At 36.6% G+C, this 22672-nt stretch overlaps 1 protein-coding gene across 1 annotated transcript in view; it reads left to right on the plus strand.

Annotated features, from left to right (window-relative positions):
• The window catches only part of cask.S (calcium/calmodulin-dependent serine protein kinase (MAGUK family) S homeolog), a gene marked incomplete at its 5' end in the record, with an annotated part of 155589 nt that overhangs the window by 86182 nt on the left and 46735 nt on the right, over positions 1-22672 (plus strand). The window contains 5 exon segments of the mRNA NM_001093638.1: positions 546-645; positions 10625-10746; positions 16550-16627; positions 17226-17306; positions 21737-21925. Coding sequence (NP_001087107.1) covers positions 546-645; positions 10625-10746; positions 16550-16627; positions 17226-17306; positions 21737-21925 — 570 coding nt within the window.

Genomic DNA, 22672 nt, shown 5'->3' on the forward strand with positions numbered 1-22672 from the left:
AGTGGTACCCGACCCGAGTAGCTGAGATTGCAGTCACTTTTAATCATTCCTTTACCAACAGTACACTTGGGGAGAGACTGCAATATCCCACAATGCCCTCTGTTGGTTATATGAAAGAATAACAGTGCGCCCTCTGTTGGTTATATGAAAGAATAACAGTGACTGCAATATCACACAGCGCCCTCTGTTGGTTATACGAAAGATTAACAGTGATGGCAATATCAAACAGCACCCTCTACACATGGTAGTGGGACAGTGGGACAATGCACACAGTAATCCGTTTGGCAATTCTCTGTCACCATCAACTTTGCAAAGAAGTCCGGTTGATCGCTGGGGGGGTCGCTTTGGGAGACAGGGCTGTAGTTGTTTCTAGGCTTATACTAGAGTCGATAAGTTTTCCCAGTTTTCGTAGGTAAAATTAGGTACCTCGGCTTATACTCGGGTCGGCTTATACTCGAGTATATACGGTAAGGTACATTTTTTAGATGTTAAATATTAATATTACTAATAACATGCTTACAGTTATGATAATTCTGATTTTACAGGGAGCTGTTCTAGCTGCTGTGTCTAGCCACAAATTTAATTCATTCTACGGGGATCCTCCTGAGGAGTTACCTGACTTTTCTGAAGACCCAACATCATCAGGTATGTCTTAAAGTTATTAACTGCATTGAAATTAGCATAAAGACGATCAGAGCTATAGTGAGAGTACTCTGCATCAGGAATAAAGAAAATATCTGCAGCTGTGAACAATTACCTATAGTTGATTATCAGGACCAGTGTTTAGCCAATAAAATCAGCAACTCTAAATCTAATGAAGGGAACTTTATTAATTGTTACATCAATGGGCCACATGGTCCACACACTTTTGATTTAAAGAGCAAGTTACCCTTCAATTATAACACCAATTAAATAATGCTTTCTATTTTGGAATAGTTTACTAAAATGTGAATCTCTTTCCTTTCCACTTGTGTATTAACGGTAGCAGCTCAGTAAACTAGATCACTGACTACAATTTACTAGCTCCTCTCAGTGAACTCTATATCATTCATTAGTTGGTACATTTCTCTGCAGCAGCTTCAGTTCCTACTGTACACAAAAACTCAAGCTTGACTGAAGTATTTCACAAGCAACCTTTATTATTTCCCACATTAGCATCCAGCATTTCTCTGATGTAGCTGCAAAATATATCAAGCTTGAACAGTTTAGAAGGTCAGCTGTCTGCCTGTAATTTTATATGCTTGGGTATGCATCAAGTGTGTGTGTTATAGCATCTTTTGATAATCCAATAAGACATATTTGTACAGACTTTTATTTTAAAGTTGTCTTTTTAATATGGGCTATTTTAAATGCTGCTTCTAGGCCTCCACTCCTATGCTCATCACTCCTGCATTGGGTTGGGGAGGGCAAAGTTGGTCAGCAGTGCTTCCTGAAGCAAGAGTCTCACTTTACCTTATTGCTGTGGCCATGACATGACCGTTTTATGTGAAATATAATGTTATAGTGACCTTTGTTTTAGGGGTTACAGCTCACCTTAATACCTTGACACCTATGCCTGCCAAGCATGTAGATTTGTGACACCTACCATGCCTCTACATGCACTGAAATCTGCAAATATATATTGCTTCAGTGTGCAGCAATTTTAAGCTAAGGCTGAAAGGTCAGTATTAACTTTAAATAATAATAAAGTATAATCCCTACCATAAGAAATTTTGGTATCCCTTTTAAGGTATATGGTGCAAATGCCCAAACGTTCCATTGGACTGAATTGCTGTGTCCTAGCCATGCAATTGCATGATCTCTTGATAACTTTTTCATTTCTCCAAACTAAAGTGTATAATTTTCAGTTTTATGCTATGAACTGGAATTTTGCCCATAAATAATTCATCCATAACATAGAACTGGAATTGATCTATCCTTACCATTAGAATTGGACTTTTACCATTAGCCTTGAAGTATGCTTCATTAATATCTTTCTTAAGGACTGGAGAGGCACTGTTTACTCAAGGTAAGATCTTACCAGCGACCTAAAACAAGGAAAAAATGTTTTTATATCCCCTGGGTTAATGCCTTTTTCTATGCAAGAAAGCACTTTATTTGCTTTAGGAGCCACTGAATGGCACTGCCTAGAATTAGAAGATAAAGAAGCAGGGCTGACCGGCACTCAGATCCACAAGACCAGAGATATTCAGTTAAAAGATAAATTTATTAGTAGAAAAATTAAAAGTTATGGCTTCATCTCCATCCACCCTACAAGTTTCACACCCTTCAGGGTGCTTAATCATGGACTGCCTAGAATTACACAGCTTGTTATCCACAGAAGTCCCTATCTTTTCTCAAATTAAGATACCTGGCCCATAACACACTATCATTTCATGTATAACTTGCATTATTGATATTTCTGCCAAAGTGCATAACCTTGCATTTAGCAACACTAACCTTTATTTGCCAATTGATCCTCATTTAACAGTCGTTTAAATTACACAGATTGTGCTAGGAAACACTCAACACACTACAATTTAGTGTATACAATAACTTGCAATAATGATATTTCTACCAAGGTGCATAACCTTTCATTTATCAACACCGATCCTCATTTGCCAAGTCATCCTCATTTGCCAAGTCATCCTCATTTACCAGTAATTTGAGTTACACAGACTGTTATCCTCAAAAAGATTCTTCACAAGTTAGGACACCCCCAACGTGCTGTGTATACAGTAACTAGATATTTCTACCAAGGGGCATGACCTTGCGTTTATCAGCACTGATCCACATTTGCCAGTTTTGTTTGAAATTTAGTCAAATAGCTCTGCAAAGTGGCAACATCCTGCATGGAACTCGTAGCTTTGCAGAATTTAGCTTCGGCAAAAATATATGCAGTGCCTGACCTAGGCATATAGTTGGGCTTCATTCTCTTTCCTTATACTGGGTGTTTGGTAGCATACACGAACGATAATTTTCTTTGTAACCAGATTTAGTGATATTGCACTGGAGGATTTTATGCAGCCAGGGATTTTGCAACCCACTAACTTGGGCAGAGATCGGGGAGCTAAAGGTCTATTCAGCCCTCCTCTCCCTGGTAGCTGTATTGAAAATGCTGCAAACCATTTTGCAAATTTTATTTAACAAAATATTTTATTGGCTTGCCCCTTAATGGATCCTTAGAATGGTCGGTGATCATACGGTCTGGTTGGAGAAAAATATGAAAACATGGTCGGCTGGTTTAATGCGGTTGCCTTTACCAGATTTGTGTTCAGATGTTATTCCATGAGGTTTGCAGCTGAAGCAAGCATGGACACTTAGGGTTAGGCCACACGAGCAGATTCGGGGAGATTAATCGGCTCTTCTTCGGGGCGTCAATCTTCCTGAACTGCCCTCCGCCGGCTAAAATGAAAATCGACTGTGGCAATTCACACGCGGCACTTTGTTTTCCGAAGTCGCCGAAGTTTCCTTGTGAGGCAACTTTGGGCGACTTCGGAAAACGAAGTGCCGCGTGTGAATTGCCGCAAGAGATTTTGATTTTAGCTGGTGGAGGGCAGGAGGAAGGCAGTTTAGGGATATTGTCGGCCCAAAGAAGATTTGTTGATGGGGCTAATCTCCCTGATTCTACTCGTGTGGACTGACCCTTAATTCGAAGCTGTCACATTGACAGTCCAGATTTAGGTTATATTTATATAGATTTAAAAATTTTGCCTAATTCTTGTCACATTATGCTCGTTAATCCCCCCACGATCTTCCAAGTAGTGATGTGGTAATGTTAATATAACTCTTCTTCCCTTTTCTTGTGATACTAAAATTTTATTTAAACATCATGCTGTAATGGAAAATGACATCTTTGGTTTATCAGGCAGGAAATAGATGAGTAATAGGAAGTAGATTTGTCTATGCATGCATACAAATTGGCAAACTATTTCTGCAGAAAACTATTTTTGCCAGGGCTACATAGCTTAAAGGGGCTGTTCATCTTCAAACACCTTTTTTCAGTTGTTGGTTTCAGATTGTTCACCAGAAATAAAGATTTTTTTCAATTACTTTCTTTTTTCTATTTGTGACAGTTTTTCTAATATTTAAGTGTAAATTTCAAATTTCATTCTCTAAAATAGCCCTGGCAGAGGGTGTCAGCGACTCTAACTGTTTTTAATTTGATACATGTAGTTGATACATTAGTTATCTTTGGCCTTGCTGAGCAGAACAGTTTTATTAAACAGCAGTTGGAACTGATACAATACTTGGAAATATTTCTATATATTACTGCTGAGAAATGTATCAACTAATCTATAAAAGATAAATCAAATACACTTTGATACAAAGGGTATTGCAGATCATTTCAAGAATTTTATCATAACGATAATTTAAAAACATTGCATTCAAAGACAAGTTTGACAAATTAAATGGATACATTTATTAAAGAAGCAGGTTTGAATAAGCTTACACCTGAACTATCACAAGAATTGGAAGTTCCTTTTTCTTTTTCTGAAATTGTTTATTGCATTGACTCCTTTCATGTTGGTAAGAGCTCTGGTCCAGATGGTTATACTGCTTTATTTTATATGGTTTATAAGGAAGAGTTGTCTCCGCTCTTTTTGAAGTATTTTAATTATATCTCTGACACCAAGACTTTTACTAACAAGCCCAAGAGGCTCTTATTACAATTATACTTAAGCCCAGTAAAGATCCCCAACTATGTTCAATTTATACTGTAAACCAATTTCACTTGACATGAAAATATTTTTTAATAGAATAAAACTATATCTTCCAGAATTAGTTCATTTAGACCAAGCATGATTTGTCCTCAAAAGGGAGGGGGAATAAAATATGGTGAAAGTTAAATCTTTAATTCATCACTAGATTCATTCCTAGATAGTACATTGATGGGTTTTGGTCTGGGTACAAATACAAGACATGGTATTATGATATTTTTCCCTAGGGTTCATATAGCTAACGGTAACAAGACCGGTTTGCCAGCTCTCTCCAACTCTGTTCGTTTTAGTAATGGAAATATTACTTGGTCATATTAGGAACAATCTGGACATCCGGGTTTGACAATATCAGGGAAAGACTATAAATGTATTGCGTTTCTCGATGACCTACTTCTATGTCTAACCAATCTAAAAATTTCTTTGCCAAACATAGTAGTATTGTTGAAAAAATTTGGGGGGTTTTCTAACTTCAAAGTACCGAAGTTTCTTTACTTGTTTCTTTATATGTGTCCCTAAATCTTTTTTTACATCTGTAAAATCTTTAATTTGCAGATTTATTTGGAAGTGGAAAACACCTAGACTAAAACACTATTTATTAATCTTACCCAAAGATAAGGGGGGATTAGGCCTACCAGATACTTTTTTCATACCTTTATTATGTTTTGGTCCAACTTTCTAGAGTTCTGGCATGGTATTTTGTAAATAAAGAAAAATATTGGATTATCCTTGAGCAAGCTCTAGTCAAGTACCCCATAGAAAACACTATGGATAGAGAATAATTCTTTATTAAGGGGTATTTCCGATCACCCTCTAACTAAGATGACATTAAATGTTTGGCATCAAAATAAAAATATGTTTCTATTATCTATTTCTCCTTACATATTACAACCACTGATGTACAATCCTGATTTTGTTCCAAGTATGTAACCTGGTTCATTTAATAGATGGAACTCCTGGGATAAGACCTACAAGAATTAGCAATTTTATAATTGACAATAAGATGTCTCTTTCAGATTCAAAAACGGTTGTTTCGTCACCCCAAGAATTTATCGGGGAATAGACAATTATTTTACTTTATACAAACAATAAAGATGAAGGATTGGAGTAGGTCTTTAACATCATGGGAACAGATGCTAACTGCCCCAACAAATATTACTAAACCCCTCTCAAAGGTTTCTAAACTACTCTTAGAATATCTATCTACACAAGAGAAGACATTTTGCAATAAATGGGAAAAAGAATTAAAATCTGTGGAATAAAATTTTCATTAATACTTTTAAATCCTCGATGTGGCATCAAGGACTAGAGAAGCCGCATATAAACTAATCACTAGATGGCATTATACCCCTGTTAGGTTAAGTAAAATAAGCCCAACCGTTTCCAAGTTGTGCTGGAGGTACAAAGACAAGGAAGGGTTGTATTCTCATATTTGCCCTACATTCCCAGTTTTAGAACAATTCTGGACAACAATAATTTTTATAATTAATAAAATCACTAAATCTTGTTTGGATACTAATAATCCAATTACAATTTTATTGAATTTTTCAATTGCACATGCTAAAGCTAGTTCTGATCCTCTTACCTTGCATTTACTGAATGCTGCCAAATCACTTATACCAAAAAAAATGGAAATCATTACAAGCTCCTACAATAGTAGATTGGTTTCCGCTGTAGAGGACAATAAACAAATGGAAGAAATCACCCACATAATAAGAGTGTTCAATTTTGGGAAATATGATCCCCCTGGATAAAATTTATGGAGTCAACAATGAATTAAGTAGAATAGTTCATGTCTATCATATGTGTAATTACTGATTATTGTTGGTAAAGTTAGCAAGTGTATTAGTTAAGATGTGACTGGGTGTTTCCTCTTGCTGTTCAGTTCTATAATTATTTTTAGTCTATATTTATTGGATACTTCTTTACTTCTCTCTCCTTTCCCCTTTTTTTCTGTATCACCCACTTTTTTGTGAATATTCAAAATAAAGAATTAAAAAACAAATGTATCAACTAATTATATCAGCTAAATGTAGCAAATTGTAACAATTTAGAGTGCTGTTCTCAAATACAACAGACGGGAATATATAACTTTAGACTGGAAAGCAATTGAAAATAGTATTTGTTTATGGTGAGCAATCTGAAAACAAAGGAACTGAAAAAAGTGTTTGGAAAGTGAACAACCCCTTTAACCTCATACATTTTCCATAAAAACTTTATCTTGATGAGGTTATCCCTTTATTAGCAGATATATGCAGACTGTATGCGCAAGTTTGTTTTAACCTTTGTATCACTGATATTCTCTTAGCATGTCTAATCAAGTACCCTGGTTGTCTACAAAGCTAGCAATAATATTTAACTTGGCTGTCATTATTTGGCAAGCCCCTATTTTAAATTCATTTATACAGATTTATTGAGACATTATGTGTGGGTTTATTTAGTGTTTATATGGGAGGTTTGGTTACACTTTTTAGTCTGGCACCTTGAATTTGTTGTACATGTATAGGATCCCTTATCCGGAAACCCGATATCCAGAAAGCTCCAAATTACGGAATGGCTGTCTCCCATAGACTCCATTTTATCCAAATGATCCAAATTTTTTAAAATGATTTCCTTTTTCTCTGTAATAATAAAACAGTAGCTTGTACTTGATCCCAACTAAGATATAATTAATCCTTATTGGAAGCAAAACCAGCCTATTGGGTTTATTTAATGTTTAAATTGATTTCTAGTAGACTTAAGGCATGAAGACCCAAATTACCGAAAGATACGTTATCCGGAAAACCCCAGGTCCCGAGCATTCTGGATAACCGGTCCCATACCTGTACACGTTTTGATTACATTTTGTTTGTACTTTGTGAACAAGCACTTGTTAAATCCTTTCTTAGGGACACATGTTTCATGTGTTTGATATGCATTATTCATAGGTTGAGCGGGAATCAATTCACAATGGATATATAGTCCTGCGTTGATCTACCTTACCAGATTTTGTTGCCACCCTGTGAACAATGTTCTCCACTATCCAATTGTTTAAATCAAAGATTCTTTCACCAGTGGTTAGTGGACTCGGTGGTTAAGGACTTCCTTACCACAACCTGCAGTAAAGGCCTGGCAGAGCATTAAAAAGCAGGAAGCCCAGAATCTGGTGATGTCCATGAGTTCAAGATTCAGGCTGTCATTGCCAGCAAAGGGTTTTCAACCACGTATTAGAAATAAACATTTTATTTTCAGTTTTTTAATTTGTCTAATTACTTTTGAGCCCCTGAAATGAAGTGATCGTGTTAAAAAAGGCTTTAGTTCCTAACATTTTTATGCAATGTTTTTTTATGCAATGTTTTTTAAAAGTCTGCAGTGCAACTACATCTGAGTTGTTTCATTTAAAATTCATTGTGGTAATGTGTACAGAACCAAAATTAGAAAAAAGTGGTCTCTGTCCAAAGATGTATGGACCTAACTGTGTATATGTGTGTGTGTGTATGTATGTATGTATATGTATATATATATATATATATATATATATATATATATATATATATATATATATATATATATATATATATATATATATATATATATATATATATATATATATATATATATATATATATATATACATATATATATATATACATATACATATATATACATATACATATATATACATATACATACACACACACACACACACACATATACATATACATATACATATACATATACATATACATATATATATCCAAAAGATAAAGATGATTCTTTATTTTCAACGTTTTGGCACTCTCACTGGGACCGTCTTCAGGAGAGTGAACTCTACACAACAGTGAAACAAATTATAAGTGTAGGGATGTCGCCAAAAGGACAGGCCTTTTTTTCAAGACATCCCTCTGCCACTGCTATCGGCTATCGGAGGGAGTCTGTCCTTTTGGCGCCATCCCTACACTTATAATTTTTTTCACTGTTGTGTAGAGTTCACTCTCCTGAAGACTGCCCCAGTGAGGGCACTGAAATGTTGAGAATAAAGCATCACCTTTAATTTACTACATATCAAGTCCTTGGAGTGCGGTTTGTTTGCTATATATATTGAGTCTACAGCTGCATATGTTGTTTAATTCACAAATAATTGGGAGAACCATGAGCAATGCAGTACTCGATACTGTTGGACAGGTGGCTCACTGAAGCCTAACAGTAGCTGAGAACACATATAGGTTTTGTGGAACCCCATAGGCTATGGCGCATCAGGCGATTTGACCACCTCATTTGTTTCTGGAAAAACTAGGATGGGCAAGCTCATATTTCACTTAAAACAAAGTGACGCAAAGGAATCAAGACTGTAGAGCAAGTTAGTTCATGACAAAATGAGTATATTAGCCTTATTCTTTGGCAACTTGTGCCTTCTTTCAGCTTTGTAGTAATCATAACAGAAGCCTGATGCACATTTGGAGAATCGCTGCTTTCATTTGTTATTCTAAAACCTTTTCTTCCCAACTTTGAAATTGCTACTAAACTTTGCTTACTCTAGTCTGTTTGTAAAATGCCCTGTCTGATTATCTTACTTTACATTTTTAATGCTTCTTCACTAGGACTTCTAGCAGCAGAAAGTAGGTATCCCTTCTTTCTCTACAACTTTCTCTTTGTTAATGGATTTGTCCCTGTTCCTAAATATTTCAAACATTTAAGTACATTTATCTGTATTCATAAATGATGTAGACTTTATTGCAAATAGTTTTGTATTTCAGACATTTCAGCACTTAAAAAACAGTAACCTGTGGCAGGGTAGTGGGAGCTGAACGATGTTTAAAAAGCTTGGACTTGATAAATAGGCCTTATACTGTGTGTAAAAACTTCAAAGAAGTATAGAAGGAATGTTCTTTGCATACCATAAGCCAGTGATCTCCAACTATTGGCTACCCAGCAACATTCATTCCTTCCACTTTTTAATGCTGCTCTCAAAACAAGCGCACGTGTTTAAGTTCCTTGCTTGGAGGCAAGTCATGTAGGCGCATATACATGAGTCTACTGACAAGAGGCTTTTGCAGACTGGCAGTCCACCTGGGGCCTAAACAAAAGCCAAATATAATCCTTATTAAATTGTTATTTTGTGGTTCCCACATAGTGTAGCACTTTTGAGAATTGTTGCTGGTAGAATAGGTTAATGAACTTTGCTGTAAGCTAAGGCATAAAATATTACAGAATAAATATTAAGACCAGATATATGTAACTAGAGTTTTAATACATATACACAATTCTAAATCAGAAGAACAGAGGATTTGGATAAATTGATGATGTAGTGAAAGAGATTGGGTATTCTGTGGGATGGCAGAGGAGGGGGATGCAGTTCTAAACAGCAAGTAAAACTTTGCTGGAGAAATATGTATTAAAACCTTGAAAGTATAAGCAGTTCTTAAAAACCTTTACAAAGGACTAAAGTATATTTTTTAAGCTGCACTCACCGTTTCTAAAAGATAGAAAGGACAGATATTACAAACAAAACTTATACAGATATTTAACAGTTTAACACTTAAGATGCTCTGTGTAAGCAGTGCATTACATGTCCTGCATAACAAATATCTGCTTAAACAATGCTCTACATTCTGGCCCTAAAGTGGTTACATTAGAAATCGGTTTCCTTTAAATCCTTGTTTCTTGTCTGACAATTTAGCAGCCAGTTGTGTTCAAGAGGAAAAGAAAATCAAAGTTTATTCACTTAGCCTTTTTTTCTTTTACATTCCTGTGTTTTTCAACTCTGCAGTGTTTTTCTTTATTCAATTGTTTCTAAATGTCTCTGAATAAAGTATTGCCTTTAGCTCAAGCTACTCATTAATCATAGCTAGTCAATATTTTTTTATTTTCCAAAGGTCATTGTAATATAAATCTCTGCTGCTTTGAGTTTAGAGTTTCTCTTCCACCCCCCCTTTATTTGCTTACAGGAGCGGTGTCACAAGTGTTGGATAGCCTAGAAGAGATTCATGCACTTACAGACTGCAGTGAGAAGGATCTCGATTTTCTTCATAGTGTTTTCCAAGATCAACATTTGCACACTCTCCTAGATGTAAGTTTATCTGTTCTGCTGTTTTCAAATGTGTTAGCATACGCTTGTAGAAATCTCAACTTTGTTTATTTAACTTTATGAAAATCCATTGTTAGGGCTATAGTTTTCGATGCTCTCGTGTTTTTGTTAGCTGGAAATATTCCCATTTCTGCTTAATATAGTACTATTCACTAATTTGTAATGGCTGGATTAACACACACACATCATTTATGCGGTCTATAATACTCACACACATACATGTGTGTGTGTGGCTTGTGGCAAAATATCCAATGTAGTATTTTATCACTGTAATGGAAGTCACAGCAGGATTTTTGAGGAAATAGGTGCATGTTTATTTGTTTTTGCAGTTGATGGATTTTACTAAGTTAACATAGCTTAATTTACTTTCTTGGACATTTTTGCACATTTTTTGATTTCGTATTCGCTTGGGTGCATGGATGGCTTATAGGCAACCTTTCATTATTTTTCATTGTATCAATCAAATACTCAAGATCATTAGCGAAGTTTGCAAAATACTTTTATACAAAAACCTTCAGTATATAATGACTTGATGTTTACAGCCCTGTTGCTGAACAATGCATAGATGTGGATAAAATCTAAGTACATGTATGAGACCTGTTATCCAGAATGCATGTGACCTGGGGCTTTCCAGATAGCGGATCTCTGCGTAGTTCATATCTTCATACCTTAAGTCTACTAGAAACTCATTTAAACATAAAATAAACCGGCTGGTTTTGCTTCCCATAAGGATTATTTATATCTTACAAGGTACTGTTTAATTATTATAGAGAAAAAGGAATCATTTTTAAAAATTTAGATTTGTATAAAATGGAGTCAATGAGAGATGGAAATTCCGTAATTCTGAGCTTTCTGGATAATAGGTTTCTGGATAACTGATCCCATAACTGTATTTCAGTTTTTCACTTCTTCTAATGCATACATTTGAAGTTAGTTGTTGGACAAGGCCTACAATTGTTCAGTTGTGTAACAAAATAAAAAAAAATCAAGGCTATGTTGAACTGTTCAAATGGAAGCGTACATGTGTCCGTTAAAATGGTACTTTTGTTACAGTTAGTTTGGTATTTATATATGTATATGTATTTGTAGCTCTTCCATACAGTTGACAGACTAGTGAATGTTAGCCGATTTAATTGCTGGTTACAGGACTTCCATCAGGGGGGGGACTAGGGACTAGTTGTGGTTTTTGGGTCTTAGGGCAGCCTGGCCGCTGTACTCACTCTATAGCCGGGCCCCCACTGCTGTCAGGAAGCTGTAGAATCGGGTGGGTAGGGCGGAGCTTCTTCTACACGTCTTTCCCCTCCCCATCTTCTAAACTATTGGTAGTTTCATGAAGTCTCGGTAGAGCTGCATGGTGATTTGATAAGCTGGCAGGGCAGGTCAAATTTCACCCTCCAGCCTATCCAATCCCTGTGTAGATCTACCGGGACTTAAGAGAAAACCAAAAACTATATTTTGCGTGACGAAGAACTAAGGTAAGTTCCACTGAACACCAATGTTTTTGGTTTTTATTTTATTGAACTTGTAGGGGGCCCTGACCACCAATGTTTTTGTAAAAACTTTTATGGGGGCCCTGGCATCACCTTTTTTTTAAATTTATAGGGGGGTGCTGACCCCCAATGATTTTTTTTTAACTTTTAAGGGGGCCTGACCGCCAATGTTTTGGGGTGGGCAGGATCTGGGGTGGGGCTTGGGGCGGGTTCTGGGGTGGGCGGGCCCAGAAAATTTTGCTGTACGGGGCCCCGTGATTTCTGATGGTTAGCTCCTGTGGGTGAATGCTCTTGATACAAGGTGACCTCTAGGCTACTCAGCTGTTTTTTAAATTAATATATGAATCATTTCTGCTCCTGGTTAAAGGCACACTTGACTTGCCTCTCTTCTAGTGCATGGAATTTCTAATATTTTATCTTACTGCAAAATTTTGTCTTTGTCATAGCAAATGAGTGCTGGGATTCACAACAGGCAGTCAAAGTAGCTCAGCGTCACACTAGGCTTTTGTTGGGGCCACACCAGTGACGGGTCATGGCTAGCTCAGCTGAGGGATAGAGTAGCTTAGTGTTGATCTGGTCAGAATGGCTGGTGGTACATCCTTACAATAGACTGCACCTTCATGTATCCTATCGCAGTGTTTTGCTCATCTTTTATTGGCATTTTGCAGAGTATTAATTTGGGATAAACTGTTTTGTGTTTTAACTGTTATATGCCGACCTTAGAGTCTTTGCTCTTTTAATATTTCTCTATGAAAAACAATGACTAGAAAGTCTTAGTCTAGTGCCCACCTTTTTAGTTGCAATATTGGAACAAATGTGTGGCTTCACCGGGGTTGGCAAAGTGTCTCTGTCGCTTCTATATAATTAGCACATTTTAAAATTATTTGCTAATTTGTGAATAGGTTGTTGAAGTGCATATTGGGGAGTGTTAAATCTAGACATTTTTTGCATTCAACTGCATTTAATGGAAAAGTAAATGGTTTCAAAGCAGAAATAATTTCTGATATGTTTTGGCATTGTGTACCAGCCCCTGGCAAACTTTTAGCAGTGAAGATTACCCCTAGTAGCTCCCCTTTAATGACACAGGCGCTACCTGTATATGCAGCATTTAAACAATTGTGTACACCAGGAACCTTTAAACATAAAAAAATATTACTTTATTTAATACATTTTAAAAAGTTACAGACCACTGTTTTGGTCTCCATCTAAGACCTATATTTAGATGGTTGTTTGTACACTATGAGAATCTTGATAAAGGTCTGAATATGTGACCGAAATGTTGATTTTGCACAATAAAAAATAATTTTTACATTTTTTATGCAAGTCCTGTGAGTGCCGAGTTATTGCTGTGGATTGCTGCTATTTAAAGGAACAGTAACCTCAAAAAATGTGTTTTAAAGTAATGAAAATATAATGTAGTGTTGCCCTGCACTGGTAAAACTGCTGCGTTTGCTTAAGAAACACTTTATAAATAAGCTGCTGTGTAGCAATGGGTGCAGCCATTCAAAGGAGAAAAGGCGCAGGTTACACAGCAGATAAGCAAAATAAGCTCTGTTTGTCTAATGGTGTTATCTGTTATCCATTAGTTATCCTCTGCCATATAGCCGTTTTTCAATTTCCGCCATTGCTCCACAGCAGCTTGTTTATATGAACAATAGTAGTGTTTCTGAAGCAAACAGATCAGTTTTACCAGTGCAGGGCAACGGTACATGATATTGTCATTACTTTAAAACACTTATATTTTTTGGTGTTACTGTTCCTTTAACTAATGTAATATGTATATCTATGTATGTGTGTATGTGTGTGTATATATATATATATATATATATATATATATATATATATATATATATATATACACACACGCACATACATACATATTTGTGTATGTGTATATATATATATATATATATATATATATATATATATATATATATATATATATATATATATATATATATATATATATATATATATATATATATATATATATATATATATACACACAAATACAAAAGGTCCTCTGCACTCAACCCATTATCACTATATTTAAGACAGACATTTTGTGCATACTGCTACTGAAAAATGCCTTACCCTTTAAACAAAACAGGGATTGTTTGTCCATATATTGCAATATATTTAAGCTGGGCAACTACGTCAAAGTCATCCCATATCTGGCCAGTCCTACGCTCAATTTTCATCTGATTCATTAAGAACTCTATTGCTGCATTATACATTTTACAAAGGGACTAAGTTTTACCTGCAACTTACTAGCTGCTTTCAAAGTAAAACTCCCAAACGTGGCTGCTCTTTTATTAGACACCAGTGGGATCACCTGACCCTTGTTTGTTTTATATATATATATATATATATATATATATATATATATATATATATATATATATATATATATATAAAATATATATCAGTACTTGCATTGCGTTGATTTATAGCACTTTCATCTATTATTTGAAAAGTCTGAATCATATCAACATAGACCACATTTTGTGTGCATCTGCAGTGTTATCACCAAAAGCTATATTATGCATGCAGATTGCTTGCTAATATGTCAACAGTCAATACAAGGAACTAGCTTTATTTTTTCTTGGAGACACATGAACTTAGAGCAGCCTAAAAAAGTTAGATCTCCAATTCTCATGCTTATTTGATTATACAAAATACATTTGGGAAATCCTGTCGGCAAATTAATGTACAATATGTCCCATCCCTAATCAGAACTCCTGCCATCCTGGTGTTAGCTCTCCTTCCTTTATGCACACACACATTTGCATACTCCACCCAGTTCACTCCACTAACTATGCTTCCATCTCTTCTCAATACCTTTTCTGTTGTCAGCCATCCTCCATCCATCCTGCCCTGTCAGGCATCAGTCCTCCTCCATCCCTCCTGCCCTTTCTGGAGTCAATCTTACCTCTATTTCTCTTGGACTGCCCCTTTTTTATCCTCCTTAATTCCATTTCCTGTATCTAGTTTAGCTGTCCTACATTTTACCTCCTCATACAGGACTTTATTCTGCAGTTTAATCCGCCAATATGTCATGCAGGTGTTGCGATGTTGCCAAGATGAATAAACTAATCTTTGTACCATACATATGCCAGTGCCCTCTGTGGGTTCTTAGCCCTCTTCTGGCTAATATGTGGCTGAGGTAGAGGGTAATGCTGATTATGTGCTGTAATGATCCACAAAATTGAATGTAGGAAAGCTGACACTGGCCACCACATCCAATTTGGAGGAGGGCTGACAGCACAAGCTAGTTGGAGGATAAGCGGACAAAGGATAGCAGACAAAATATGGAGGATTCCTGATACTGCAGTGAGGAGGAGTAAAGGGCTGATACTGGACAACAGAGATGGGTTGGATGATGGTGCAAGCAGGATAGATTTACTAGGGGGACAATGTGGGATCAAGGCTTTAGAGTGGATGGAGCATGGTCATATGTGTGTATAACAAGAGTAGGGTGGAAGACAGTAGGGTGGGTGCATGATGCATCATGATTAAGTCAAAATTGAGATAGCAGGTGGATCTATCACTAGGTACAATTGATTAATTTGCCAAAGGGAAACTGACCTAGGTCAGGAAAGTGTCAGTGTTAGTAAAAATAAAAAAATGTCCCCTTAATTAATTCTATTATATTATTATATAAATAAAACAGATTGGTTTCCAATACGTTATGAAGAACTACAGATTTTAACTAATTTGAACAAAGTATGACATAAAGATCAGAAATTAACTTTCCAAAAAGTGCTTGATTATTTCAACCCTTAGGTTTATAAAGTACTAGTGCAAAGAGTGAATCTGATAAACTGAATTAATTTTATAGAATTAAAGTGACTAAGTGCTCTAAAAATGTATTTTGTATTTTCAGAATATTTTATTCCTAATAAAGTGACTTAGTGCATAGGACATTTGATAATTAAAACCTGGAATTGCCCGATACAGGAATTGATAATTGTTGTGAGTAAAATTAATTGAACCCACTCCCATAAACTTAAATAAGGTAATTGATATAAGTCAATTCTCAATTCAGTAATTACATTGCTTAGATTCCTAGATAAGATTGAATAAGAAAATTAGGTGGTGGAGAAGTCCCTTTAGAACTGTCTTGTATTTTTGTATCTTTGGGACCCCACAAAGAGAAGAAGTCAGGGACACTAATTCTTATATATTGTCATAAACTCGTAGTAGAAGGGAGTCTGTGCATTTGAAATGCAAAATACTTATCTTCTTCAGTTGTTTGCTTCTATTTGATATGCTTTCCTTATTTTTGATTTCAGCTTTATGACAAAATTAATACAAAGTCATCTCAGCAAATCAGGAATCCTCCAAGTGATGCTGTACAGCGAGCCAAAGAGGTAATTTGCCATTTTTGTGCATTTTATTTAAATTATTTAGTCAAACTGTGATTCAGGTTTGTTGAAATCATTTTCATTCATTTCATTTTATTAAAAAAAAAAATCAAAGTTTTTAACTTCGGGTGAATAGGCTGTATTCGAATGGCTTGAATCGAAGTTTTAGCGCATTAGACCGAATTCGAATCGAAGGATTTGCCCCAAAAAACTTTGACCAAATGACTCCAGATATGCTCTAGGAGGTACCCCATAGGCTAAAATAGTAATTTGGCGTTTTAGATGGCGAATGGTCGGTTTTAAAGAGTACATGATAAATTTCGATATTCGAATAGTCAATCTTTTTCAAATTCGAATCTAATTTTGGCCTATTCCATAGTCGAAGTACACAAAAATAGCTTGAAATCCGGATTTTTTTACTTCGACCCTTGATAAATCTGCCCCTATAAGTTATCCTAAAGGCGAACCATACCTTTAATAAGGATTCTTTTATAAAACCTTTATTTTGGGTTGTGCCTTTAGATTTTGTTAATTCCTAAATGCTGGCCCTTTAATAAATATGTGCAATTGCAACTTTAATTGACTTTGAACCCTTTGACTTTAGGTGTTGGAAGAAATATCATGCTATACTGAAAATAATGATGCAAAGGAGCTAAAGCGAATCTTAACACAACCACATTTCATGGTAAGTCTCCACCCCTGTTATTTCGGTTTATTTCACCCTGGAATCATGTGGCAATAATTTAAGGAATGCTGGTTCAGTTGTTCATTAATAATATATCAGTGCAAATCAGAGGCAGCAGTTAGTTAACAAGGGGCTGCATTTGCTGCCATGTGGTGCACCACTAACCTAGAGATTATTAATCTGGATACTGTACTGTGTTTAGAGTGGCATAACTTGACCTCTTTAAATGCAACATAATTAGTTACATTCTTTATTCATAACATCTTTACTTGCAACTACTACAATTATCTGGGTCCCAAACTAAAAAGTTGAAGATGCACAGTGCTAGCAGCTGCTATCTGTTTGACTGCAAACCTTCTACCTGTCTAAGATGTGTACCTCATCCCATGCCACCCCATCTCCATTACTGACTGAAGGAATCTAGGTTATGCATGCATTATTCCCTAAGTCAATTACTGGAGAGGTGTGGATGCTGTGCAAGCCCGAGGGGAATTGTTTTTTAAACCGTACCTTGCTCACATTGCCTGAGAAAATTGACATGGGGATGTACAGCATTTCTAGCTGTGTTAGAAGATTATAAATGGATAATAATTATAAAGAAAGCGTCAAAGGACATGTAGTGTGAAATGCCAGCTCTCAATTGGCTATTTTATGACCCATGTTTTCAAGGGCAGTTATAAAGTTGTGTTAATTTCATGCAGGATTTTATTTACATGCACCCATACATGCACCATGCTCACACACCTGCTCACCTGTGCACTCTGATGCCCATATATATATCATTCAGTTGCTGTTACAACAAGCCTTTGATAGCACGTTGTCTAGTGCTGCACTCTGAGTTTCCTAGTACCTGCTATATGGACCCTCTTCTGAAGCTTGTTGTAAATTGTGAAAAAAGTGGTACCCCACATTCTCATTTACCTATATTGGATCTCTGCTTCCTTTTGCCTCTCAATATAAGGAAGCAGTATTTACTTACGCCTATTGTTACTTGAGATGCGTTTGTCACTAGGAATATCTGGATATATAATGGACATTTCACATTATTAATTTTTGGGAACTACTTTGCAATTATAAGGTTTAGAATACAACATGTTTGATACTTTAAATATTTACAATACAGTGTGTGTATGTGGCCTTCAAAGATAAAAGTAAAATAAAAGTAAGTATAATTTTGTTGACAAATAAACCAAAAAAATAAAGCAACATCCAAAAAATCAAGCCAGTTATAAGTTAATACAATTTTGTTGTAAGATAAGACAGAGGTGAGGCCGGATCACAAGGAGAAATGGAAAGGGAATGATGTGCTGTTAATGAAAGCATTTTTAGGGCTAAACACCAAAGCACTTTGAAGACCGATTCGTCGCCAGTCGATGAGACGCATGTGACGTGTCAGAAGTCCAGAATATACTCGGACTGATCAAGAAATCGCATGACGCCCATTTGTGCCCATAGACTTCAATACATTTGGGGAATTTTTTGCCCCGTAGTGAATTTTCGACAAAGCAAAATAGGTCAGATTTGCCCAACACTAGCAAGTGCTATTGGCCTCTGTGGCTCATCTCTTGAGGAAAAGTAACACCAAAAAATTAAAGTGTTTTAAAGTATTGACAATATAATGTTGTATAATGTTGTGCCATACTGGTAAAACGGATGTGTTTGCTTTAGAAACACAACTACAGCTTATATAAACAAGCTGCTGTGTAGCCATGGGGGCAGCCATTCAATCACAGGAGACACAGTAGATAAATAAATTCTGAATAATACAATTGTATACTACAGATCTTATCTGTAATCTGCTGTGTATCCTGTGCCTTTTCTCCTTTTTTACATCTTGAATGGCTGCCCCCATGGCTACACAGCAGCATGTTGTACCAGTGCAGTGCGATACTACAATATATTGTCATTACTTTAAAACAGTGCTGTGTGACTGGCGGCCATCTGCCCCCCTTGTGTGGTCCTCCACATGAAAGTCTGACTGCTGTGATTCCTTACCTTCTGTAAACTTCAACAGGTATCCGTACTGAGATTAACTGCATTGTTCACACCTGAAATTAAGACTGTAAACTCCTGCATTGTTCACACCTGTAATGAAAGTTCTTGAAATAACATGGGTGTGGTATAAAAGGGGGAGTGTTTAACACGATTCCATTATCGGCCCTCCACTACATAGGCCCTCTGTACCACAGAATTTGGACAGCACTGCTTTTAAACATTTTCATTTTTTGGTGTTAATGTTTCTTTAAATATTAACTTAGAAGCCCCACTAGGGTAAACTATTGGGTTTTGCTACACCTGGATACAAATCAACTATATGCAATTTCTGTTGGTTCTGCTTTAGAAAAACAAAAGAGGAGCTGTCAGTGAGCAAGCGATGATAGTGTTGCAATTTACATACTATTTTTATATCCACTGTTTATCAATCTGATTTTCAGACAATCACTATGAGAACGTAACAAAACAATATAACATTTGTGTCCTAATTCCAATCATTAAATCAGATTAAAAACTTTCAAGTGTTTATACATCTGTGCATGTGCACAATTTCTAAAATGTCTTTTTCCATATATACACAATTACCACACAAATGTAAAATAAGTTCAAGTTATCATACAGTGTGATTACTGTTAAGAATACCTGATTGGCTAGTAACATTGAGTTTGATAATAGCCAACAGTACTAAAAGTGCAATTCAATCACTATAATTGAATAAAAGAACTCATCTGGTTTAGTGGACAAAATACTTTAATCATTACATCACACAATACCATCTGTCAGTGCCAGTGAACATAGCCCCTATGTCACTAGCAGGTAAAGTCTTTGCCTACCAGCAAAATGTGTAGTTCAGCCTGCACCGCAAGTAGCCAGAAAGGTTTTTGATTAGAAAAGCCCCCTGCATAGGCAAAAAACTCTGTTAAAGGAGAAACAAACCCCTTATTAAATAACAAAACATACCCCCCGCGCCACATAGACCCCCAGCCTAGCTGCTACCCTGGGCAAATGCCCCTAACTTTTTTTTTGAGAATGACACCGGCGTGGCGGCGCATGCACAGTTGGAGCAATTTCCAGGTTCATGACAACTGCGCATGTGCCGAGATTGCAGAAGTGCCGGAACAAGACCCGGAAGACGGCTGCCTTGAACTCCGATCCCTGAATCTGCACCTAGGGGTAAGTATAATGCAAGGTTGTTATGGTGATGCACACATGAAGTGGGAAGATATACATGCCAATCGGCCATTGCTTTCTCTTCCTGTGAGCCAATCGTCGTGTTTCCATAGGACTCCTGCCTCCTTAGTTCTGCCTGTTGCCATCCATCTTCACATTGCAGCACAACAGATTGTATAGGCAGCTCAGCAGGAGTTTTGCACATGTGCAGCCATCTTGGTTACATCACTCCAAGAAAAATGGGGGATGCTACAGAGCTTTGATAGCACAGAGGGAAAAAAAGGGAACAATTGTGAAATTATAAATTTGCGATCAAATACAGGTATGTGTATTTTATAAAATGCAGGAGACTGTAGTTACAGGCTTTTCTTGTCCTTTAATATTGGTACCTAAACATAAGTATTTAAGTTCAGGCAACTCGCTAATACAGTGTTATCCATACCAAAAAATCTGCAGTGGAATCCTATCATTTTCCTCTTAATCCATGGGGATGACCTATTTCTGTTTATTATGCTTTAATAAGGATACATTGCATGTGCTTGCTGTTACATTCAGCAGTTATAGACAAATCATAACATGAATTATCACTAGTTCTAACAATTTATAAATTGTCAGCATATAAGCACCATTACAGAAAGAATTTGTGAGATATTAGTTGGTCTCCTGATTTATTAATGCAGTGTAGCTTTAGGCAGATTTAATATGTATATGTGCTTTTATAAGCATTCTTTTAAGTGACACATTGGTATACAGATAAACAAGATATCTTTCCTCTAACATTACACATTGGTGTACAGATAACAAGATAATATCTGTCCTCTAACATTATTTACAAAATAAGGAGTTGTCATTTGTTTATCTGCACACGCATAAAAACCACAACAATAACAAACCCATCAGTAAGTACCCTTCAAGTTGGGTCTTGGGCTTTGACTTATTTCTTCGAAAATATTTGCTGCAGTTTTCAAATGGTGTTTTTACATGTTCATGCCTATGTCCATGTAGTTAAGATAAATAGATGTGGTTCAATATTTAATGTTCAATTACCGCAACATGGGCTGCTGTTGGATAGACAAACGTGCCTCCAGTGGATCTTCAGTGGAGCCAAGAAAATATTGTTGTATAAACTGTCTATATATTTGGTTTCTGTGTGATGCCTTCAAAAAATTAGCACTTAGTGCATCATGTTACTAGTACAATATAATGTGATCGGAAATGTTTTTTATAAAAGCAAGCGTCAACTTGAGTTTTTAATTTGTCTTTAGGCCCTTCTTCAAACACATGATGTGGTAGCCCATGAAGTTTACAGTGATGAAGCACTAAGAGTTACACCACCACCAACTTCTCCCTACCTAAACGGTGATTCTCCAGAAAGTGCAAATGGTGACATGGATATGGAGAATGTTACACGGGTCCGTTTAGTTCAGTTTCAGAAGAATACAGATGAACCAATGGTAAGTAGGATTACACAATTTTGTTGTAATTATTGAGAACTTTAACCTCCTAGCTTTTCGAAGTGCAAGAAAAATATTACATACCATATCGGTAGTCCTTTTACATACAATTTCTTCACTAATGAAGACTAGCAGACTAAGACAAAGAAAATAAAAGTGAACCTGGACAACAAATTGTCACTGACTTTTTTTGGAACAACGACGGGTATCACGCTGCCTTTTACAACGGTCTGGCGATACGTATAAAGTCTGATCTGGTGTCCAGGGAAATTCCATCCCGTTGGGAAGATCTAGTCGCCCTGGCCATAAAGGTGGATACTCGGCAGAGGGAGTTTCAAGCTGAACTCGACAGAGAGCGCTCCCCAACCAAAAGATTCCACAGGTTCCAACCTACTCTGGCTCCTCGTTTCCAAAGACCCCTCCTTCCCAACCCGGCTCCCATCCAGTCTTCTCCAAATCCTGCGGTTCCTGCTTCCTCTTCCCTGCCTTCGGAAGAACCAATGCAGATTGGACGGGCTCGTCTGACCGAACAGGAAAAGCTTCGGAGAAGGGCTGCTGGACTTTGCCTCTACTGTGGTGGAAAATCCCACTTCGCCTATGAGTGTCCAGTGAAGCCGGGAAACGCCAACACCTAGGTAAGACTGGGGAGACTTACCTGGGTGGAATTGGTCCCTCTCCCCATTCTTCTGCTCAACGCTTCCTCCTTCCTGTGCAGATTCGTTTTGGAACCCAGTCGATCTCTTCTAA

This window comes from Xenopus laevis, chromosome 2S (assembly GCF_017654675.1).
Source record: "Xenopus laevis strain J_2021 chromosome 2S, Xenopus_laevis_v10.1, whole genome shotgun sequence".
Classification (NCBI taxonomy): Eukaryota; Metazoa; Chordata; class Amphibia; order Anura; family Pipidae; genus Xenopus; species Xenopus laevis.